The sequence below is a fragment of the Vicugna pacos genome, chromosome 27, assembly GCF_048564905.1.
Source record: "Vicugna pacos chromosome 27, VicPac4, whole genome shotgun sequence".
NCBI classification, from domain to species: domain Eukaryota; kingdom Metazoa; phylum Chordata; class Mammalia; order Artiodactyla; family Camelidae; genus Vicugna; species Vicugna pacos.
In genome coordinates, this window is record NC_133013.1 from 29607189 (window position 1) to 29631704 (window position 24516).

Below are 24516 nucleotides of genomic sequence, written 5' to 3' on the forward strand. Positions count from 1 at the left end.
CCACCCCCCCATCAAATTCCGGGCCTACAGGAGTCTTTGTCCCAGCCAGGGAGGGGACGTGGGGATAGGAGAGGGGAGGACAGAGTTAGTTAGTTAAATTCTAGGGGCTCTTTTAGAAGAACCAGAGTGCTTATTTCCCAGAAAACTTTCTTCCTTTTTGTCATGTTACCCTTTCTTAAACTATGGCCAGGGGATGGCAACACTGATTCATTTCAGCCTAAACCACAGGCCTCCCCCAGTGCGCGCGCGCGCACACACACAAATCCCAGAGATAGAACCAGCTTCCTCCAAAGACTCTGGCTGACTGGGAGAGGGGAAGACACCGGAATAAAAACCAGGGCAGACAGCAAGAGGAGGGCGGCGTTGGGAACGGAGGCACAATGCCCACTACTATACCTGCGTGAACCTTCTCAAAACCCACCTCACCCTCCAGGACCCACCTGAACTTCACCACCTCTGGGAAACCCTCCAGTCCGTCCCAGACAGAAAACTCCACCCTCGTACTCCCACCACCACTTGCCGTCCTCTGCCCACCCGCTCCTGGGTTCCCGGGGGGCTGGGGGCTCGGTGCTCTGTTGTGAACCCAGTAGAGATTTCCAACCCCATGGTGCTTTCAGTCTTGGGAAGGAGAGAAAAGTTAATTAGGTGATTACGCTAATTAATGTCTAGTTTCTCTACTAAGTACAATGAGCAAACGTGAGAATGAGTGTGTGTCTGGGGACCTGACCTGGTGAGGACGGGGGAGGGTGTTGAGGGAAGGTTTTCCCGAGAAGGAGGTGGGGACCACTGCCCTAGTGTTCTCCACACTGGCCATCCTGTCCTCTGCCTCGGCTTTCTCCCTCGCTAGGAGGGCCAGCCTCCACACCCACAGATTGTGGTCCAGGACCTGATTTAAAGCCTGTGCAGCAAATGTGCATTGAATTTAATTGTCAGCAGTTAGCAGAGCTGGGAAGGAAGGTGGCTCAGCTCCAAAAAAGAGCTTCACTGTTGTGGCAGCAGTGGGCACAGGGTCCGCCTGGATGCTCCAATGTCTCAGGTGTGAGGGGTGGACGCAGTGGAAGTGGAGCGGGATCTGCATTTATTCCAGGCTCAGGAGCAGCACTGTGGCCTTTACATTCCAAGCCCCAGGGTGCAGGAAAGCAGGGCAATGGACCTGGGACGGACATCCACTCCTCCTGGCCAAGGAGGACCCGAGTCAGGGCCGGTGTCCCTCGGTCACCTGAGGCACCTCTCTGAGCTTTCTGAAGCTCTTTCCTCTGGGAAATTAGAATACAAGCCACTCCGAACTTGGCGGTGGGGGCGGGGTGAGGTGGTTCCCGGGAGCGGCTCTCCGGGGTTTTCTCCTGGGGCAGAGGTGGAGCGGGGGCAGGAGGGCTGTGGAGAGGCGTCGGGGCCGCAGCCCGCCGCCCGCCCAGGTGGCAGAGGGGCCGAGACTGGACCGCGGCCGGAGCCTCGCGGCGTCCAGGCGCCCCTCCCCGCCGCTCGAGCCCTCCCACTTCCTCTGAGGGAGCCGGGCTGTCAGGGCGCCGCGCGCAGTGCAGGCTCCGGGCGCCGCGCAGAGGCTGCCGCTCTGGCCCGCCGCCCCCTGTCGCCGCTCCGCACCGGGTCGCCGCCGTCGCGCCGCGGGCCATGGACCTGCCCAGGGGTCTCCTGGTGGCTTGGACCCTCAGCCTGTGGCCGGGTACGTGTCCCCGGGTCCCCCCTGGCCTCCGGGAGCCCCTCCCTGGCCCGCCGAGGCCTCGGGTCCGGCTGCCGGGGCCGGACGCGGTGCGCTCCCAGGGTCGGACCTCGGCGGCTCTGGGGGACGTGGGTCCCCCCGGAACTGGCCGCAGTCGAGCGGCTCCGCCGAGTTCGGCGCAGGAGGGGGACGCGCGGAGGCGGCTTGGAGCCGGGACTTCGGGGTGTGTGGGGAGAGCTGAAGCGGCCCCAGCTGAAAAGCGGCGAGGCCGGGTGGCCCCGCAGGACGCCCTGGGGACCTCCGAGGGCCACGCAGGGCTTCCCGCGCCGCCGCAGGGAGCACCTGGGTCCCGGGAGACGGGAGGGGACGGGGCGCGCGGAGGGAGCGCCCTGAAGTGTGGCGGGCCGGCTGCGGCGGCTCCCGGGGGTGCGTGCGGGAGGACCGTCCACCGACAGCCACCCGGAGTCCCTCCGGCTGCGAGGGAGAGAAGCTGGAGCGGCCGCGCCCAGGCTGTGGCGAGCCGTCGTCGCCTGCCGGGCCGAGGGCGCGGGGCGCGGGGCGCAGCCCGGCAGTCCAGGGCCCGCGGAAGCCTTACCTGACCCTCGAGGTGGGGACAGGGCACCCCCACCCCACCCCACCCCCGCCCGCCCTCGGAGTCGTGCGCTCTTCCAGGAATCCGGGGGACGTCGCCGCCACCGAGACGCTCGCCGCCGCCTAATGCGCTCCAGGTGTCGGGCGCGGCGCGGACCCCGGGCTGGGGAGGCGCCGCCGGGAGCGAGAGGCCAGCCCCAGGCTTTCCGCACCGGGACACCCGGCCCGGAATTGCCCACACCTGGCATCCCGCGGGGACGGCGGCCAGCAGCGCTGTTCTGCGGGGCCGCAGAAGCTTGCTGGACCCCTCCTCGGCGAGGCCGGGTGCGCCGGGGTCAGGGGCGGACAGCCGAGTGGGGCGGGCAGCGCCTCAGGGACTGGCCTCCGGGCCTCACGTCCCCTTCCGCGTGGGCTCCAGGTCTGGGCCGGGGCCGACAGCAGGGGTCAGATGAGGTGGCAGGGAGAGAGGCGCCCTCACGGAGCACAGGTGGAGGTCCCCCAGCCCACGTTCGCTCACTCCAGCCCCGGGGTACCGCGCCCCGTCGGTCCATAGCGGAGCTTCTCGCAGGACCTGTAGTCGAAAGGGCCTCTGCTGGAGGGTTCAGTTCAGATCCTAGAGTCACAGCTGAAAACAAACATTGATGCTTAAGTTCAGGAAGGCAGGGGAAGACCTGTGACCAGGCGGGCAGGTATCTGGAAACCAGCTGCTGAAAGAGGTGCACCCACTCTAGGTCATTTAGGCCGGAGGGAGGACAACTTCAGGAGCTGTCTTCAGATCAAGAGGAGACCCAGCCACAGGGAATGCAGTCCTGTGTGACTCCAGAGATGTGGACCTGCCAGACCCTGAGTTGGAGTGGCTGTTTAGGGGCTGGAGACAGTCCGACCTCAGGAAGCTAGGAGCAGAGGCTTTGCAACCAGACCTGGCTTCCCATTCTGGTTCTGCGGCCCACTAAGCGGTTCCACCCTGGGCAGGTTATGCAGTCTTTCCACAGGCTTCCTCCTCTGTGAATGGAGATACATGTCCTGAGACCATAAAGTTGTCAGTGTGATTCAGTGAGGCTGGCGCTGTATGGAAAGTTCTTGACACGGGGCTGGATGCACAGTAGGGCTGAATCAGTGGTTGATAATGATAACGCAGGGTGGATGGGGTAGGGGAGAGGGGTGGGAGACAGGGACAGGGTTTGTGACTGAGAGCTCCCATTATGTGGAGAAAACCACTCCTGAGTTATGTCTGGTCAGTCTGGGTTCTTGAAATATGGCATTCATTAAACATATCAGTCAATGTTGGAACGACGTCTGCTTGCAGGGAGCTGGGGGTGGGGCCCAAGTGCATACGCAGTCTGGGCCCTGCCTGTAGCTGAGGAAGAGGCAAGACCAGGGAGGCTGAATAGAAGCGCTAGGGGAGTGGTGAATGTCACGGAGAAGCTGAGGGCTGCGGTCAGCTCTGCTTCAATAAGTAAGCAAGGGAGGCTTCCTGGAGGAGGAGGTATCGTTTGAACTGGGCCTTGAAGGAGTGTATAAAGTGTGGATAGGCCTTAAAGTGGAGCTGTTTATACATTAGTGTTATTTCCTGGAATTAAAGAACAAAAAAGGTGCATATTTTAAAACCACAAAGTTGACTCTGGTCAGTAGGGACTCTGAAGATTATAAGGGTCACAGAGGTCATTGGGTCCATTCCCCTGGCTCCAGAGCAGGGTTGATGTTGGCCTCTCATTTGTGCCTCACATGGAGTCCATGTGAGGATCACCAGGAAGCTGCGACGGCACAGTTTGGCTGGGCAGGGGCCCCGTCACAGGCCAACTTGGGGCTGAGTCCTCACTGAGCCACAGTCTTTCCAGAGCTTCTGCTGCAGGCTGGGCAGGGTGATGAGGTGAGCAAAACTATCAAGAAAGCCAGGAAAAAGTAGACAAGTCCAGAGACTTGTATAGCCGACATTCAGAGAGAGCCGATCCATCAATCAGCTTTCCTCTCAAAACCCTCTAGTAAGTGCTCATGAGCTGACGGTTCCTTAAGGACTCAGTCTTTGCTGAGCACCTGTTACCTGACAGGTGACACAAAGACACACGGGGAGATAAGACACAGTTTGGGGGTGAAGGCCCTGGAGCCTCACTGCCTGTGCTGGGTCTGACCTCTGTTCACTGGGACTCTGTTCCCTCGGCAAGTTATTAACCAGCTCTGTGCTTCTGTTTTCTCGCCTGCAAACAGGGATGATAATGAGAGAACTTAGAGTTTCCCCAAGGTGTATAATGCATGTAAAGTGCTTGGAGAGTTGCAGGCACACATCAAGCATTTAGGAGGTTGTCTTTCTTCTCCTCCGTCATCCTCAGCAGTGCTCAAGGTGCTGGCCGCTTCGTGAGGGGTCTGAGGATACACAGAGATGTAACTTTCAAACTCGAATCCATAAGAAGAGTCTAGAGGAGGTCCTGAGGCACTGGAGCCTCGGAGGAGGCGTACATATCAGGGCCCCTCCTCCCAGAGGCTTGGCCCGAAGTCTTGATCATAATGGGAACTCAGGGGGTTTTTGCCCTGAGGTTGCCTTGAAGTCAGCATGATCCTATTGGAGAGGAGCAGAGCCATACTGTCAGCACGGTCTCTGTGTGTCCATGGGGCTGGGGTCTTAGTCAGCAGAGAGACCTTGTTTGGAAAAGGCCTAGTACTAGGCACCATGGGTGTGCGAAGACGAAAAGGATCCAAGGCCTGCTTTCCAGCTTGGCAAGAGCAGAGAAGGCAATAAACTTTGCCTCCCCAGTGCCCAACCGGCTGGGAGCTTGTCAGCCAAGCCTCTCGGCTGCCTTCAGCAGAGAAGCTTCTGGACCCTTCTGCAGGCAGGCCCCGGGGGCCCTAAGGAAATGGGAGTTGAGTATGACCCTCTTCTTATTCACCGTGCCCCCATCTCTGCCTGGCTTGTCTCCCCCCATCCCCCGAGATGGGATGTCTGTCTCCTTGCCATCCTCATTGTGCCCAGCCATCCACATGGGGCTGTGGGCCCCTGCGGAACTCAGACAGCAGCTCACCTTAGTTCTACCCTCTCTGGACCTCTTTCTTCTCCTGTAGTGGAAGCTTCCTCCAGCAGCGGGGAACTTCCCTTCCATCCTCTCCCCTCATTGCTTAGGACAAAACTATGTTCCGAGCTGCCCTGGCTTGACTCTTGCTATATAGAGAGAAGTCTGGAGAATTCAGAAAGCCCTTTCTTCTCTCCTTAATGCCTGACTTTGGAAATTGTTGGCATCCAGATCTCAGCTAGCTTGTTCGATTGAAACTGCAAAGAGAAAGGATCCGTCTTCCTCCTCCCCAGGCAGTGAGAGCCTCTGGTTGACTCGGGGAGGGTCTGCTGCGAAACAAGCTTTAAGCACGCACGGAAGAGGGAGGGGTACAGCTCAGTGGCGGAGGGCATGCGCCCATGGGTTTAACTCCCATTTGAATAATAAATAAATAAACAAACAAACCTAATTACACACCCCCCCACGGAAAACAAAACAAACAAACAAGAACATACACTAACACATTTCAAAAATGGTATCTCTGCTGGCCCTCGTAGCTTGACGCCCCCACTACCCCCGGAGCACTCCGTGGGCTATCACCAAGGATTCATAGCCATTCGGAACTGTTTTCCCCAAAACAATTATGAGCTCCAAAGTCACCCACATGCCCACAGTGTGGAGTGCATGCTCTAGGGAGCTGTGGTCCAGGCAGGGACCGTCCTCACCCTCCAACATGTAAACCCTGGCTGTACAAATTCTTGGTTGAAAGGCCAGAAGTCTATTACCAGTGAGGGGACGGCGGCGGGGAAGAGATTGAAGTTGGTCGTCTTGTAAACCAAAAATAAATAAGCCCCCGAGAAATTCCATGAAGGGTTCTCATGCTGTGCACTTACTGCCTTCACAAGATGAATAAAATCCCTTCTGGAGGAAAAGTTAGTGAAACACACCCCGCCTTTGTCCCTCACTTGTTTGACCACCCGCTCGTCTTCTGAGTAGGACTCATGGTCAGCACGGGTGTGGGCTTGGAGCCCAAATGTCTCAATTCAGATCTCTTTCTACTTGGGTAACCTTGAATAAGCCCTTGTGGGCCTCATTTCCCCATCTGTAAAATGGGCAGGATAGTGACTTCACAGGTTACCTGTATGTGGCTCATTCACGGCTAGTGCTTGGGACAGCATCGGTACCCAGCAAGCACTCGACGAACAGTAGCAGCTCGTTGATCAGCCTCCCCATTTGGTTGATACCAGCACCGTGTCAAGCATCTTCTCACATCTCAGTCAGGCCTCGCGTGGCTGCAGGAAGTCACTGCCACAGTCGCCTGATTACACGTGAGATGTTAAGTGGCTCGTCCAAAGTCATGCTGATTGAGCAAGAGGCGGTGTTGGGTGTTTGCTGTCTTCAGGGAAGGTGAGATCTGTACACAAATGGCCGTCCTCACGAGGACACCGGTCCAGGAGAGGCAGCTCCCTCCTTCAGACTCAGCTAGACAGTGATTTCTCAGTCGCGATGCTGGCTTGCTGAGAAGTGGTCCTCACAGGGTGCCTCATACTCTGGGAGCCTCTGTCCCTCACTTGCCTCCCAGCTCAGGGCCAGGTGAGACTCTACCATCTGTCCCCCGACTCCCGGTGCTTTGGGCCACTCTGACTCCCTCTCCAGCTCATCCTCAGGTCCAGGGTGGTCATTCCTCTCCTCCCTTCCCTGCCTTGGCTCCCATTCCCCTAGGCAGAACCCGCTCTGAGTTCTAAGCCTAATGAGTTAATTCCTGCTGAACAGCACTGACCAGTAAGGACGGCTTCATGTGTCCTGCCCAAAGGGATTTGCACGCTCCCTGGGCTGTGCCTTGAGCCAGAGGAACAAGGAGCTGGTGACGGAATTTCAGGTGCCACGACCCAAAACAGGTGCGACCGAATAGTTGAGACAGGGAACCAGCCTGTCGTGGTCCAGCTGCCTAGCCCACCACTCCGTCGGACATGTTCTGCCTGGGCCCTCGTGGATGGTGGGCGGCCTCGTCCTATAACGTAGGAGAGGCCAGCCTGTGGCTTGAATGATGCCGCTCTAAAGTGGGCAGAGGTTTTTCCACGTGGCATGTGGGGTGAGTTAGGCAAGTTGCTATAGCAGTGCGCTCCCGGATTCCAAACAGGATGACACAGAGAAGGGGCTCCTGCCTCTGCAGCTGGGGCTGACAGCTTTCTTCCCCCAGCAGCATCACCGAGCTGGGCCAGGCTACCAGGAATCCTGACCCTGCAGATTTCCGGGACCTGTTTCTTTGCAGACTGAGCCTCAGGAAGGCCATGGAAAAATCATGAAATGAGCAAGTGGGTGCAGCTCCCAGCAGTCTGCAAAGAACACTCCCATATATTTGTCCTATCAGGATAGGCCAGTTGAGGTCAGAGACCGAGTTAAGGCTGCTCTGTCCGTTAGATAGAGTGGGAAGCTGAGGCTCTTCAGAATAAAGTGATTTCCTGTGATTTCCCCAAGATCACACTGGGACTCAGGGATCAGATTAGGAACCTAATTTGCTGCACTCATCAGAGGAACTTAAGGAGCAAGCAGTGCTTCAGCTAAAGGAATGATGTTCTAATGGTAGACTTTCCACACCTGTGGCAGGCAGGTAGGACGAGATCATTGAAATCATTCTCTGCAGACCTCTGGGGGTGTCTCCAGTCTCCACCACGCATCCTCTCTGTCTCGCCCATCCCCAGGCCTTCCCACGCCTGCCTCCCCCTCTTTCCAGGAAGAGGACCACAAAGCAGTGTCCGTCTCCTCCCCTTCTGCTGGAATGGCTCTTTTCCTGGAGCTCATAGCCCCTCATATTCAGTGGTTGGTGGCAGACATCATGTCCCATAAATAGTACATAGACAGAGCTCTCCTCTGAGTTTGTTCCCACCACTCACCACACATGCAGGACCAGCTACATAATCTGTGGGGCCGAGTGGAAAACGAAAATACAGGGCTCCTTGTTTAAAAACTATTAAGAATTTCACGATGGCCGCCACAGAGTGTTAAAGCAAGCAGGGGTCCTTCTGAGTGTGGGGCCTGTGCGACTGCTCAGAGTTCTCCTCGCAGGCTTGCACGTGGGCTGGGAAGGCACCAGGGGCCCTCCTGACACGTGAGGAAGCCGAGTGGCTTGTCCGTGTGGCCAGTGTGTGCTGAGTATCCACTAAACCACAGGCATCTCCAGGCTCCGGAAGTGCCAGGTCAGGCTCAGCCTCGGCCTCAGGGACGACAGTGGGGGCGAGAAGGCCCAGACCACACAGGCCGCAGGGCCCGTGCGAAGTGCTGGGGTCCAAGGTGCAGGGGCCCAGTGGAGCGGAGCTGACGGCTCCCAGCCAGGCTGGGGGTGATGTTTTTCCCTGTTACCCTTTTCTCTTTTTTATTTTTCACTTTTCATTGACAGATGGTTTACAGTGTTGCACCAGTTTCTGGCGTAAAGCAGGATGTTTCAGTCATCCACGTGCACGCAGATATTCCTTTTCGTATTTGTTTTCATTATGGGCCGTCACGAGGAATTGAACATAGCTCCCTGTGCCCCGCAGAAGAAACTTGTGGTTTATCTATTTTGTATATAGTAGTTGGTGTCTGCAAATCTTGAACTCCCAACTTGTCCCTTCCCACCCACTTCCCCCAGAAACCGTAAGTTTGTTTTCTATGTCTGTGAGTCCGTTTCTGTTTTGTAAATAAGTTCATTTGCATCTTTTTTTTTTAAGATTCAAGATATAAGTGATATCACATGGTATTATTTTTCTCTTTCTGGCTTACTTCCTAGAATGACCATCTCCAGGTCCATCCATGTTGCTGCAAACGGCATTATTTTATTCTTTTTATGGCTGAGTAGTATTCCATTGTGTGTGTGTGTGTGTCACATCTTTATCCTGTCATCTGTTGATGGACATGTAGGCTGCTTCTATGTCTTGGCTATCGTAAATAGTGCTGCTGTGAGCATTGGGGTGCATGTGTGTTTTTGAATTAGAGTCCTGTGGGATGATTTTTAATCCGTGGAATTCAGAAGATGGTTGTGTCTCCAGTTACTGCCTCAAGACTGCTTTGAGTCTATTTTGGGAGGACCTTCAAGCACTGGATGCTGGGCTCTGGAGTAGCCCCTTTGGTGAAAGCAAGAGGCCCAGCCTTGAAATGCTAGCTTTCCCATAGCCGTGGTCATTTGTACTGCTGTGGTCCTGCTGGGCTAGCACTTCTAAATAAGGGTCCCTTCTCAAGCTTTTTTACCTGCCCGCTTGAGCCTCCCCTCTGGATCTATCATGGAATTGCAGACAATCAGCAAATCCAGCAAGCCTCATTCCTAGGGGAACACGAGAATGATGGTGTAAAACAGACCTTTGATCCCCCCCTTAGAACACACCATCACTCCCCATGGTGGAGCCCAGCATTGGCATTTTTCAAGCCCCCCAGTCATTCTGATGGGCAGCCAAGACTGAGCATCCCCAGTGTGATCTAAACCCAATCCCCACTCAAGCAGAGGAGAAACCGCCGTCTGGGAAGGGAAATGACTTGCTCAGGGTCACACGGCAGTCGGTGGGGAAGCCAAGATTTAGCCGCTTCTGACCCCCAGTTTTCCAGTCCGCCTCCGCAGTCTGCCGTTTCCCCAGATTCACAGCCCAGCTGTGCTGGAGACACAGTGTGGAGTGAGAGTTTGAGAGGCTGAGGCACAAGAGGGAATTTGGGACGAGAGTTGGTGGTTACAGGGTTGTTCATTGGTGACCCTGTCTTTGTCCCCCATGAGGCCATAAGCTATTGATCACTGTGTGGCCCCAGGTGGGAGAACCAGGAAAGCCAAAGAGGGGGTATTGGGCATTGATTTGGCCAAGGATCCCAGGCAGACCTGCTCACAGACACAGGGATTGGCACAGTGGGAGGCGTCCAACAGGAGTTAGACAAACCCTACGATTCTGGGCCCCACTGAAGCTGCTGTGAGTGTTCAGGTGAAGGAAGTCCCTGACTCAGGATGGGGACTGGCAAAGAGAAGCCCAGGTCAGGTGGGGAGGGGATGCTCCATCAGGGGGAGAGAGGAGGCTGGGCTGGGAGCAGAGCAGGAAGCCCTGGGACCAGCCTGGGGCCCCAGCCCAAACTCAGGTATCGTCCTCCCTCCTGCCCCGTCCATCCAGACCTTTCTCAGCAGCAGACCAAGTGAGACTGAAACACAAACTGAGTGTGTGGTCACTCCTCCAGCTTAAAACCCTCCGTGGCTCCCTATTGCCATTAGGCTGAGTCCAGCCTCTTTAATCGAGCTAATCAGACCCTGAATGGCTGGCCTGGCCTGCACTCAGGACTCACCTCTAGCAGCACCACGTGCACGGGCACCTCCCCTGAAAAGAGCTGCTTAGTTCCTCTCTGCTCTTCTCTCCTTTGTCCCTGTGTCCCATTCGACCTCCTCCTTCCCCCGGCTGTTTCCCGCTTATTCTTTGGGTCTTCCTTCTGAAAGCCCCACCCGACTCAGTCAGACCTCGGGTCAGTCCCTTGAGGGATCTTGAGATGCTGTGCTTCCCAGTGTTACAGCTGCCGGAGCGCCTTCTCCCCCTGGAGCAGAGCGGGGCCACGGCTCCTCTCAGTCTCCGCACCTGCAGCTCTCCCGCAGCGCCTCAGGTAGCAGTGCTCAAATAGTGTGTGTTGAATGAATGTCAGAGCTGTCTATCCAAGTCAACTGAAAGATGTGTAAGGGCAAGATAAGTGTCGTAAGTTTCTTTGCGCAGCCACCCCAGGAGGCCCTGACACAGTGGCCTGCGTGAGCCAGGCCCTCTGCTGGGCACGCTGGGAAGGAAAGGTAAGAATAAGTCCCGTCCCTCGAGGAGTTTGTGGCCTAGTAGGAGGGAGAAGCTCTTGGGACAAATAATTCTGAGACAAGGGAGGAGGTGCAGAGGCTGCGGGAGAGCCACAGGTAGAAACTCCGGGATTTGCCGGGAGAGAAGAGTGGGAAGTGGCTGGAAGTTTGGTCAGCAGGACGCTGGCGTAGGTGCTTCGGGGAACTAGAAGATGGATCATGGGCTGCGGCCACCGAGGGAGGACCTGATGCCAGAGAAGGCGTTTGGATGTAGCAGATGGGAGCCATTGAAGGTCTCTGCAGGAGGGTCGAGGCATGTTCTGATCTGGTCGGGGAGAGGGGTTGGCTGTGACAGGACAACAGTGCGAGCAAGTGGGTTGCTAAGATGGCTGCTGCAAGAGGAACCAGAGCCTAACTGACGTGCCAGTGGTGCCAGGAGAGTGGAGGAAGGGACCGAGGGGCAGGATGGAACGTCCTTGGTCACCAGGGAGGGAGAGGTGCCTGGGAAGCCAAGGGGCAGTGCCACAGACTTGAGGAGAGAATATGGGGGTTTGAGGACAAGGATGCTAGGTCGGCCCTGGACGTGTCAGCGCTGTGGGGCTCTTGGGCGGGCGGAGGTCACCCCGGGGCCGTTGAAATTGCTGGCTGGGAGCTGGGAAGCGAGTCTGACTTGGAATGTTCTGACTGGGAGCCTGTCTCGTCCATGCGCCTCAGTGGCACGCGGTCCGGAGTGAGAGGGTGCACCGGGGGCGTGGGCGCCCCTCCCCCAGCCCCTTTCCAGGCCCAGAAGCAGTGATTCATGCCCCAAACATAAAGAGAACCCAGATTTTGATTTTAAAAGCCTTTCAGAGCAGAAGAAACCAACAAGAGGGCCAGACCAGACCACAAGCCAAACATCAGCTGTGGAATGTGCTTGCTGCTGACAGTGAGGCCAGCCAGGGGCAGAGATGCTGGCGGGCTCGGCAAGCGGCACCGCCAGTTGTCCTGACTGTGTCCCCGAGATGGTCCCGCTCTTTCCTCGCTTTTCAGGATGGATCTGCCAGCATTCAAGCACATCTTACAACTAGCGTCCCACCGTCCCCAACCTGTAAGTTCCACTGGTCCCAGTCACCCTTGGTGTGAAAGCTCGGGTGTGAGAGAGGTCCATCTTCCCACCTCTGCTCAGCCCGGAGAACCGGGGCCAGGAGACACGCAGGGGCCTGGGGGCTGTCGTGGGGGCTCCCAGAAAGGCTCCCGTGGCTCCTGGCGACAGCTGGTCTCGGGCATCTGCCCTTTCCCTTGAGCTCTGTGCTCCCAGCCAGAGGGCTGCTGTGAGAGCGTGGGTCGGGTGGTGTCCTGGCCTCCTGCTTCTTCTCAGGCTGAAGGGCCTGTGGGATCTGACGCCCCACCTTTCCAGCCCCGTCCTCTGCCCCTCTCCCACCGGCTCCTTAGTCTCCACCCACAGTGTCTCTGGAATCTTCTCCAAACACACCTGGGGCCTTGGGCTTCACACTTGCTGTTCCTTCTGAATGGGGTGCTCTTCGCGAAGAGCCTTCAGGCCTTTACTCCGACATCCCTCTCGGGGAGGCCTTCCTGCACCTGTGACTGAGATTTCAGTCTCCCCTGTGTGCACTCCCTGCCGTAAACACCCTACCTCCTTTGGTCCCACTGAGGCATTTCTCGCTGTTCAGCACTGTTGCCCATTTATTTACTACCCTTGTTTGATATCTGTCTCCTCCAACAGAATGTAGTCATGAGAGCAAGGGCTCTTGTACGTTGCTTTACGTGTGTGTCCCAGGGTCCAGAGCAGTGTCCGGCCGGAGTGAGCAAGTAGTAAGTGGCCGTGGAACGAACGAATGAACCGATAGAAGCCCCCCCACCCCAGCCTGCGGCAGCCTGGCCTCCCATTAGTTAGTCCCCTTTGAGGGAAGTTTCACCCCCTCCCCGTCACCTTTCGTAGGACGCCAGTCCCCTGGGCACTCAGTCCTGACACTTTTGAGGCCACTTGTGAAAGGCTTTCTTTGCAGACAGGAGGAGGTGGGTGGGTGGCCCTTGCAGGTGGGCCGGGCGAGGAGGGCTGCCGAGGGGAGGGGGCTCTTGCAGGGGGAGGGCGAGCTATTCACAGCAGGCAGCCAGGCCACTGGCCCCGTGCTGCTTGCTCAGGGTTATATTCTGTGACTCAGAGAAGGCCCAGGGGACATGGGACAGGCCTTGCTTTCACAGTGAGAACCCGGGTAGACATGGGGCTTCCCGGGGAGCAAGGGGGTGGTCCAGAGGCTTCAAATGCCCCATTTCCCACAGAGGAGTGGTGGTTCGGGTGTCATCCATGGACTGTGGAATATGCCCTGTCGTCTGGTGCCCCAGAAGGGGCTGGGAGTGCCCGGAGAAGGTGGCAGGGCTGAGCAGTAGATCCCAATAGTGGAGCAGGCTATGGCCCAGTCCCTGGGAGCCGCCAGACCGGAATCTGCCCCGTTCTCTACGAGATGACGGGAAGCCCGTTGTGCAGGTGGAGAGACCGCGTCTGAGCCCAGCGTGGTTTGTATGAGGGACGTGTTCCGTTGGCTGGGGGTTTGGATGCTGGTCCTGGCGCATATTACGTATGTGGCCTTGGGCAGGTCGCTTTCTCTCTCTGGAGTGTATAACGGAAAGTCTAATGCCTGCCTTGTAAGCTTGGTGTGAGCACTGAGAAGTAATCCTGACTGCCAAGCAGAACATCTGGCAGAGATGAGGGTCTCAGTAGATGTGTGATACTTGCTAAGAGTCGTGGAGGGCTTTCGTGAAGCCGGCTGCGTTCTAAACACTCACCTCAGTAATCCTGTAAGACGGTGCTCTTACCTCCATTTTAGAGACGAGGAAACTGAGGCATGTCACTAAGTGACTTACCCAGGATCACCCAGGTGATAAAGTCACAGCCTGGGATCTGAACCCAGGGGACCCGACTTCAGAAACTGCAGTTCCCAGAGGTCATGCAACTTGCCCCCGGTCACACAGCTGCTGCTGAAACTGAGAGCCAGACTCCAGACCCAGTTTTGCTCATCTCCAGAGCCGCCTCCTTGCCTGCTTTCCTTGTGCCATCCACCCAGCTCTGGCCAGATCTAACACCTTGACTACTTTCACTTGATCATTTTCATGAAACTGACTTTAAATCAACTCAGTCTTTTCACGTCCCGTCATCCTAAGCTGTAACTGATTTGCTCACAACTGTTTAATATCCGTTAAACATAAATTGTCAAGTTTTAGTGTTTACCCTTATCCCGCCTAAACCCTTCTCACCCGCTGCGCACCCGCTATACCTGGGGGCGACTAGGTCGCACCGTGCAGCCCTCGGGAAGGGCAGAGGACCCCTCGTCCCTGCTCATCCAGAACTGAAATGCGACGGGCCTCAGGTTCATGCTGAAAGTGTAGTTGATTTAAAGTGTTGTGTTAGTTTCTGGTGTACAGCAGAGTGATTCAGTTATACATATATATATATTCTTTTCCATATTCTTTTTCTTTTTTTAATTGAAGTACTGTTATTTACAATGTGTCAATCTCTGGTGTATAGCACAATGTCCCAGGCATGCATATAGATACATCTATTCATTTTCATATTTTTTTCATCAAAGGTTATTATAAGTTATTGAGCATAGTTCCCTGTGCTATACAAAATAAACTTTTTAAAAAAATCTGTGTTTATATATAGTGGCTAACATTTGTAAATCTCAAACTCCCAAATTTATTCCTTCCCACCCCCTTTCCCCAGTAACCATAAGATTGCTCACTAAGTCTGAGAGTCTGTTTCTGTTTTGTAGATGAGTTCATAGTGTCCTTTTTTTTTTTTAGATTCCACATATGAATGATATCATATGGTATTTTTCTTTCTCTTTCTGGCTTACTTCACTTAGAATGACAATCTCTAGGTCCATCCATGTTGCTGCAAATGGCATTATTTTATTCTTTTTTATGGCAGAGTAGTATTCCATTATACAAAAATATGACAACTTCTTTATCCAATTATCTGTCAGTGGACATTTAGGCTGTTTCCATGTCTTGGATCTTGTAAATAGTGCTGCTATGAACATTGCGGTGCACGTGTCTTTTCAAATTAGAGTTCTCTCCAGATATATGCCCAGGAATGGGACTGCTGGATCATATGGTAAGTCTATCTTCAGTCTTTTGAGGAAACTCCATACTGTTTTCCATAACGGTTTCATCAAACTACATTCACACCAGCCGTGTAGGAGGGCTCCCTTTTCCCCACAGCCTCTCCAGCATTTATCGTTTGTGGACTTTTGAATGATGGCCGTTCTGACTGGTGTGAGGTGATACCTCATTGTGGTTTTGGTTTGCATTTCTCTGATAATTAGTGACAATGAGCATTTTTTCATATGTCTGTTGGCCATTCGTATGTCTTCATTGGAGAATTGCTTGTTCAGGTCTTCTGCCCATTTTGAGGTTAGGTTGGGTTGTCTGTTTTTTTTCTTATTAAGTTGTATGGGTTGTTTATATATTCTAGAAATTAAGCCTTTGTCAGTTGCATCATTTGCAAAAATTTTCTCCCATTCTGTAGGTTGTCATTTTGTTTTGCTTATGGTTTCCTTTGCTGTGCAAAAGCTTATGAGTTTAATTAGGTCCCAATTGTTTTGTTTTGTTTTGTTTTGCTCTTATTTTCATTGCTTCAGTAGACTGCCCTAGGAGAATGTTGCTAAGATTTATGTCAAAGAATGTTTTGCCTGTGTTTTCTTCTAGGAGATTTATTGTGTCATTATTCGTTGTTACAGTATATAGAATACAGTTCCCTGTGCTGTACAGTAGGACCCAGTTGTTACCTATTTTATATATAGTAGTTAGTATTTGCTAATGACTGGGGGCTTCTTGATGAGACAGATCTAGACCCCAGTTAGTTGTGGCATGATTTCTCAGTTGCCCTGGCTCTGTCTCCATGGTGGTTTGGTCAAGGCTTCCCCCCAGGGTTAGCACCCACTTGGCACACATTGGAAAGAATCTGGAGAGTTGGCAGGTGTAGCCACTTTCTCTCATGCTCAGTCCACCCTAGGGTGAGGCCCAAGGGAGCACTTTCCCGCCACTGGGCAGCCAAATCCCTTGTCAATTCTGCAGTGCTGTTTGGCTTGGCAGTGGCCCCACTGGATTGGTGCCCATTGCTGATGAAGACGGGAAAGGGAAGAGGGGCCTGCCCAGGGCACCCCACTCTTGAGAGCAGAGGGAGCATTTATGTGGAACCAGAGGCCAGAAGCCCCAGATCAGAGCTTTGCTCAGCCTGGGGCTGGCCTTGAGTTGGGAGGGTGGAGGAGAGGGGTGTGGTGGGGAAGTGAGGAACCGCTGGGGAGGGCAGTCTGAGTAAGTCTGTTGACTCCATGAAAGAAGAGGAAACCTCCAGTCCTCTCCCTAGTAAATGTCCTTAGTGGATGTAGGTTACAGTGGAGAGGAGTTCGTTGCCTTCTCTGGGCCCTGCCAGCTCCAAAAAGCCTCCTCTTCCAGGAAGCCTTCCCAGACCACTGCCAAAGTGCTGACCGTATTTCTGCGAGCTCCTCTCTCACCTGAGCTGCATTTCGTCAGCTGTCGTCCCATCAGCTGTACCTCAGCTCTCCAGAAGGCTGCTGGTCCCTCGGGCGGTGGGCGCTGTTCACCTCCTTACTTCCTTACCTTCTCCTGCTCTGTGGGGCATCGCAGCATCCTGCCTGGCCTCTGCCCCTCAGGGTCTTGGCACTGACACTCAGGGAGCTCACGACAGCCAGCACCCTCTTCTTCAGACTGACTCTGCTCAGCTTGCTGGGCAGCAAAGCAACTGCAGACTAATTCACACAGAGGCGTTCTCAGCTCATAGACTGTCAGACCTGCCCTGCCGCTTACTGACCTTATAGGAGAGGCTGTTCACAACCAGCCATGACTTAGCGCAGATGGACCAATCTGGGCGGCCCTGAATGTTACAGACGCGGAAACCAAGCCGGGCCTGGACTGCATCTCTCACCAGCTGGACTCTCCAAGCCTGGGGTGATGGAGAAGCCCTGGACTGCGGATCAGCGCCTCTGAGTCAAGCTCAACTTCAGTTCTAAACTCAGTTGAGCCACGTGCCCTCGTAAGAAGTCCGTTCAGTCAATTCTCAAATAAATGTCTGACCTTTGTGTTTCTAAAAGCTCTTCGGGGGCTGGGCTCCCATGCTTCTGTGACCATTTCCTGAGCCAGAACCTTGACTCTGGTTATAAAGCCACATATAACACAAGAAAGAGGTTGACAGCAGGAATTCTGCTTTAAAACAACGTCTTCTAGAGCATGGGTGGACCCAGTGCATGGCTGGCCCTCCCTCACCCACAGGTTCATGAGGAGACCTGGGCTTCAGAGGCCTGAGCGCCGAGTGTCTGCCTGGGAGGGAACTTGGTGCCTGAACATTCCCAGAAGAGTGGGTATCCTTGGCTTGCATCCCCCCAGGGACAGCGTGCTCACCACCTCACAAGGCCTTCGTTGTGAGCAAAGGCAGATGGAGTTACGAGCCCTCAACTCTCCTAAGGACCTGACAGTGGGGTTAGGTGTTTGGGATCATTTTGAAAGCCTGAGTAATTGACATATACCAGAAACCAAAGGGCTTCCTGCATAACCCTCAGGGACCCAAAACACTTCCACTCCCCAGCACCCTCCACCCCCACGAGCCCAGCCAACGGCATGCAGGTCAGCTTGGGTCCTGGTGGGTCTGTGCTGAGCTCTGTGCAGACGGAGAACTTTTCAAACGGGTGTGGGTGTATCCACTGTCGGGCGGGCCCTGAAGCCTCGGAAGGGCAGGCCCCCACAAGTCCTTTTTTTAGTTCACACTCAGACCGGGGCACACAGGCCCAGCAGTTCTCCGGGTCCTCACGGCCCTGTTCCGCTCCTCCAAGGGAAAGCCTCGCCACAAATTGCATAGCCTGAGCCATGTCTTGCTCTTACTTTGCCCAAACACTCCCTGGGCTGGGGCTAACCCTGGACGCTCCAGGCTCTTGATCCACACATGCATGACAAGCAAGAGACAATCTTAGGAGGTGGAAAACCAAACCCAAACTGTCTGAGCTCTTTGAGCTGGTTAGTATGTCAGGAAAGGGAGGGACTCACTGTCCAATTTGGCTCCCCATAAAATGACCAGTGGGCAGGGCCGCCACGTACAGCTATGCAGGTTGTGCACTGCATAAGTCAATCACCACAGCATAAACGGCACCTCCTGCAGTTGTGTAGTGTAGCGCTGTGCCCCCGGGAGTGGGAGGGTGAAGAAACTGTATAAACGGGCTTCATTAAATCCTACACAGGGACTCAGAGATTCGGCGTCTAGTCCAACGTGTGCTCTTTGCAGACAAAGACACTGAGGGCCAGGAAGAGGAAGACGTTGGTCCAAAGTTATAAAGCAAGTTAGAAGCTGTGCTGGGATTAGAACTAGGGCTTCTGAAGCCAAATTCTGTGCTCCGAGGTCCCGTCCCTGATGCTCCAGCATCAGTCTCCTTCCACTCCTTGTCGGCAGTCAGTGCATGCGGTTCTTGGAGGCCTGAATATTTCTGTTCTCTCTCTCTCTCTCTTTTGGTCTCATAGGGTCTTATGTGTCAGTAGGTGCTTATTGTGTACCTACTGTGTTAGGCATTGTTTTGGATCCTGAGGGTAAAGTGGGGAGACAGTACAGTCCCTTCCGGTGGAGTGCGGGTAAATGTTTGACAGTCAATTATGGTTCGGGGGGAGGGGGTGGGGAGAGCCCTTCTTTGCCGTGCTTGCCAGTTACCGTGGTGTGAGCCCTACCACCACGGTCGGCTGTAAGCTACAAACATGGCATCGTGGAACAGGGAAGCCGACACACAACCGTCTCTTGTTAGCAGGGTCCAGCCCACCGCTCGGCCCTGCCCCTGTGGGGCTTGAACGCCCGGGAGAGAGTAAGCCAGCAGCCCGTGTCGCCTTCTGTAGTCATCTTTACCTGTAAAAGAAATGGGGGAGAAAAACGCTTTCTCCATACCATGGTCAGGGACGATTTCTTCCAGGCTGTGGCATGAAAACTGGAGGTTGAGATGGAGTCAGCTGAGCAAAGATTTGGGGAGGGACCTTGAGTGGAAGGAGCTTGGCTTGAGGAGCGGGGACGAAGGCACTGCGCCAGGAGCCATCAGGGATGCAGTTTGTGCACAGGATCAGACAGACCCTGCGGGGCCTGGTGGGCCCGGGGGAAGGGGTCTGGGAGCCGCCCTGAGTGCAGTGCGAGGGCCCTGGAGGATCTGAAGCAGGGACGCGCCGGGTCTGACAGGCATCTTTAAAGATGACTCTGGCCGCTGTGAAGAGCACAGCGTGCAGCTGAGCCACAGGAGAACTGAGGGGCCGTGAGACGCCTCCTGCAAGAGCCCCGCAGAAGAGGGTGCCGATGACTTGGGCTGGGCGGTGCCAGAGGAAATGGGGAGGAGGGGACGCACTTGCGAGGGGCGGAGGAGGGGGAGCCTGCAGGACCTACTGGTGGGAAGCGAAGGGAAGCCCTGAGGAAGGCCCTCCGAGCTTCTGACTTGAGCAGTCGGGTGGGTGGCAACGCCGAGGCTGAGATGGGGAGACGAGGGGAGAGGCGGGTTGGGAGGGAGAGCCTAGGGCCCCCCTCCGGTCATGGTCATGGGGAGTGAGGCATGTGGCAAGACACCCAGGTGACATGCTCTGTGGGCAGCTGGGTGCTGAGCGGGGGACCCGGAAGGCGGGGCGGGGCTGGCTGGGCGTGGGCTGGGGTTCTCAGGAGCTGGGCCACTTGGAGGCGGGTGGAGCGAGGCCGCCCGCGGCGCCACACACTCAGCCGGTCCTAACGCAGGTATCTGGGGTCACGTCTCTTGACTCCCGTTTCCACACAGCTTGGCTTGTGTGTGTATGTGCTTTAGTTACTGATCAAGACTTCGTTGCGCTTTGAATGAACTTACAACACGAGATTCACACTATCAGGGTTAGTGTGGTTTTAAACCCTTTGTAGCAGCTCTTGAAAGCTTAAGGAAGGAGCTCCGTTTCGATCAGCATCCCTGCCTAGAGAGAAGGCTGACGATGTGAGGCGGGACGGTGCTCTGGCTTCATGGGCCTGTGAGTCTCACTCCTGTCGGAGGTGACCGTCGTGTTCTCTGAAGGCAGGAGACGGCAGTCCAAGGCAGGGAGCGAGAAAAACAGCGTTAATTACAGCAACTTCCAGCTTGGTGTTTCTGTTTTCAGTTTTTAGGCCTGTTTTCCATGAGCTTGACATCTGCTTAACCAGCACATTGGCAAACTCTTGATTTCTTAAAAAAAAAAAGAGAGAAGAAAGAAGAAAAGAAAAGAAAAGAAAAGAAAAGAAAAGAAAAGAAAAGAAAAGAAAAGAAAAGAAAAGGGGCAGCTCTCACTCGGTCTTTCTGTCCCCCACCGTGTGCTTTCACTAGTGTCTCTGTCGCAGCCCACGTCCACCTGCCCAGCACGCGATGGTCTCCTCCACAAACCTCAGGAATGGGCCTCACCAGTCAGCAGGCTGCCCAGCCCATGTCTGGCTGTTTCTGATTTAGACAGTTCTTCCCTGTGTTGGGCTGCAAATGCTTCGGAGAGTTGAGGGGTGTTGTGATACGTCACATGTTGGCAAGCATTTGTTTATCTAGCTCAAAACAGGACACCAAAGGAACAGAAGCGTGTTTTGAAGAGACAAGGACACTGGAGTCAGGGAGAGAGGCAGCAGGCCAGGGCAGCGGGCCTGGGGGTCATCAGCACCCAGCACGCACTCTGAGGGGACGGCAGAGCCTGGCAGGAGAGCAGAGGTGAGCGGACAGAGGGCTCCCTGTAAGGGCAGGCCGCCCCGTGTCCCACCTGCTTACATCCTCCGCAGACAGACCCTGAGTTAATGTGACCCGTGTGTCTGTGGTCAGCCACTCTTGTCCGTGCGTGCGTCTGTTCTGCTCGCTTTGTAGGGAGCCTGTTGTGTTCCAGACACTGTGCAGGGCGCAGGGTTAGGAGGGACAGAAGCCCTTTGGCTCGGTTAAAGTGGCCCAGCTCTTGGCACCAAAGATCAGGTTAGCCAAAGACTCTTAACGCTTCGCCTCAAATAAAGGCTCTGCAGACAGGGCTGTCGCTGGTCCAGCTGGAGGGGGCATCCTTGTCCGACCCCGTGGAGCGGAGCTCTCCGCGGCCCCGCCTGTCTTCTCCGTCACTGCCAGCCTCAGTGAGAATGCTCAAAGGCTGTGTGCCCGGGAACAGACCAGATGAAGCCTCGGCACCAGCACCCGGGCTCTGGCAAGTCAGTCTCAGAGCTTCACGTTCCTCACCTGCTCAGTGGGGATGAAAATCCCCAGTCGCTCGGTAGAGCTAGATGGAGCCCCGCTCCAAGGCGCTTGGCCCGCCCGAGCTCTGGGGAGGCGCTATGAGGGTGGCAGCTGAATCCCCCTGGGAGATTTGGGGAAGGAATGGCACAAGAGCACAACCCGGTGACTGGGGAGAGCTGGAGTCCCCTCTAAACGTGCCCTGTCAGCTGGGAGACCCGGGTCCTGCAGGTAACCTTCCTGAGCCTCCGCTTCCCCGAGCCTGCTCTTTGTGTGTGTTGACTTTCCGCTTGCTGAGCGCCTCGTTTGTAACTCTAGGCACCAAGGGGTGCAGGTGCAGGACGCGGTGTGGCTGCGTCCCCAGGACTCCCCACCCCACGTGAGGAGGGTTGGGTCAGCAGGCAGGACAGGCAGGGAGAGGCGCAGGGTGGAGCCATGAGGTCGGTCAGTGGGCAGGGCGAGTGGGACGTGCGCGGGAGTGGGCTGGGGACAGACAGTGCAGAGGGAACTGCCCTGGAGGAGGGGGGAGGCAGGGCGCCCTCTGTGTAGACAGCATGAGATGGGCTTCCTCGAGACTCAGCTCAGGTGGAACCGAGCACTCGTCCAGCCGTGACGGCCCCCCTCATCACACGTGCGGAAGCTTTCTGATTCTGACGTGTTCTCTTCACACGTTTAACATTCAGGGGACCTCAGAGTCCATGCTGATGCGGGCCCTTCCTCCCGGGAGGGTGGACGTGTGCCCACAGCCCCCACGGCACAGCCGCCGGCACGCCCCGAGCCACTCGCTGCTGGGAGCCTCAGCGGGCGGGGCCGGGGACGCTCCGGCTCCCAGATGAGATCACTTCCTTGGGACTCCCCTAGGAGACAAGCGCTGTGCTCACTCCGTGGGGAGGGCCGACACCTTTCCATGGAAGCCTCGCAGTAATTCCCTTTCTCTCTCCCCTCCGTCCGGTCTGGGGGTAGAGCTGGTCCTTCAGACGGAAGGCACCTCCCTCCCCCGAACCCTGCTCTCTGGACTCCAGTGGGGAGACACCTTCCCCCTGTTGTTACCCCCTCGCCACCCCACTCTCTCTGGCTGACGCACACACACGCGCTCGCGCACACACACACCAGGCACCCCCAGTGAGTCGTGTTTTGAGCTGCACGAAACCAGGGAGCCGAGGATACGAGACTCCATCCAGAGGTAAGTTCCTCTCCTGCTGCTTCAGGGAGGAGGGAAGGAGGAGGAAGGGCCGTGGTGGCTGGTGATGCTCACGCCGGAGGAACTTGAAGGAGGGTGTGTTCCATGGTGTTTCTGAGGAAAAGGCCTGAGGTGGTGACCAGTTAGCAGAGAGACGTGAAGCCGCATCCAGAAGGGCAGTCGTTTGTGAAGAAGTGAGATGCTCATTGGAGAAGCCAGGAGCCAGGGGGCTTTGGAAGAGCAAAGAGGCGGGACTGGTCCCTTTCCTGGGGAGACCAAGGGTGGGCAAGCCTGCTCTAAAGCACAGGGGGCCGCAGGGGCTGCAGGGGGAGTCAGCTGGGTGTCACCAGACCTAATCCCACCCGATCACAGCCCCCACTCCAGCAGCAGGGCGGTACCAGCTCAGGGCTGGGCCACTGCGGGGCAGACGGGAGGCTGTGACAGCTCTCCTGCGTAAACGGCTTGAAGCTGAGGGGCACTTATATTGGACCCAAGGTTAGAGCAGACCCCAGTCCCGGAAGCTACCCTGACAGGGACCTGCGGAGGCAGCGGCCATCTGCTTGCCCGCCTGGGGTGCCGAGTGCTAACCTGCCGACTCCCCCCTCTGAAGGGAGGTGACTTGGGAATAAACCCCGAGAAGGGCCGTGCAGGCTCGGAGCACCCTGACCGCGAAGGGTCTAGGCCATCATTTGCTGCAGTGGAGACTGAGGCCTGGCTAGAAGTATCTTGTTCAAGGTTCAGACAGTCAGTGTCAGAACCCAGGGGACGACCCAGGGCTCCTGGCGCCCAGCCCAGTTCTGCTCAGCACAGCAGTCCTAGCTCTCAGGATGTGGGCATTCTATTCCCAAGCTCCGTTTCCTGAGCCCTAGAACCAGCTGTCCTCAAGTCAGGAGTCCATCCTCTGGCCTTTGACCTTGGCAGTGGTCCTCCAGCCACTCCTCCTGACCTAAGGGATCACGGCTTCCACGCCTAGAAGATCCCAGGGGGAGAGAAGCCTTGGTCGCCCCAAGGCCGCCTAGCCGTGTACTCGGATCAGTGCCAGCCCCCTGGTGGCCTCAGTTTTTGAAAGAAGAGGGCTGTGAACGGTACCATGGTGGCCCCTGCCCACTCGCTCTAAATATCCTCGCTCAGATTTTGGAGCAAGGCTGGGCTTTCTTGGAAAGGTGGCCACAGTGCCTGGATCCCCACCAAGGCCTTCATCCTTGTCAGCTGAAATAAATGCGCAGCCATAAAGTTGAGAGTTGTTTTATTTGGTGAGAGGACTCGAGCTGGGAGGACAGCCTCTCAGATCTCACCCTGAGGGCCTGCTCCGAAGAGGTAGGGAAGGAGCTAGGATATATAGGAGCTTTACAACAAAGACCAGTGAGTTGGAACAAGAAAAGATTACTTGTTATCTGAAGAAAAGCAGGCATCTGAAGTTAAAGATTTTAGTGCTTTTCTATGTATGGGAGGAAGCAAACATTTGGGCTCACTGAATTCATTCCTTTGACAAGCACCTGGCTGTCTAGGGCCAGTGTCCTGTCCTTTCTTATTCTGAGTCTGCTCAGAGGGCACCACTGTGAGTGGCTGCAGAGGCCCGGCTGCAGGCCTGTCTTCACTGCAGGGTGGCGGCATAGGCTCATGACTTGATGGCTTCAGCATTCTCTGCTTACTGATATGGTTTGCAGTATTTTTCGTTCACATCCCTCTGACATCTGGGTGTGCCCAGAAGCCACAGCCGGGGAAGCGGCCCTGGGGCCAGGTCTCCACAGCTCAGGCAAGGGAAGAGGGAGCTGCGGCCTGGATAATGCAGAGCATTTGGTGGCAGTTCTCCTCAGTCCTTCCCTTTGGCTTAGGAAGGCAAAATTCGATCATTTTTGCCTGGAGAGTTCCCTTCAGCCAGCGTTAAGAGGAGCTTGCCTTCCTCCCCGCTGCCTGGCCTCCAATTCTAATTTTTGCGGAGACTCAAGACAGACACTTGCAGGCCGACAACCGGGAGCTGGCTGCACGTCTGCTGGAGAACCTCCCTGCGTGTGCCTTAGTAGCAGAGAGCTGGACCCTCTTGTTTGACAGCTGGGGACAGGGCCAGAGAGGCGGAGTGGCTCTCTGTGGACACAAGA

At 55.8% G+C, this 24516-nt stretch overlaps 1 protein-coding gene across 1 annotated transcript in view; it reads left to right on the forward strand.

The window, feature by feature from the left end:
* Positions 1-1342: 1342 nt before the first annotated feature.
* The window catches only part of ITGA11 (integrin subunit alpha 11), a 111608-nt gene continuing 88434 nt past the window's right edge, over positions 1343-24516 (forward strand). Inside the window, exon 1 of the mRNA XM_072951168.1 lies at positions 1343-1681. Coding sequence (XP_072807269.1) covers positions 1630-1681 — 52 coding nt within the window. The 5' untranslated portion in view covers positions 1343-1629. The remainder of the gene's footprint in view (positions 1682-24516) is intronic.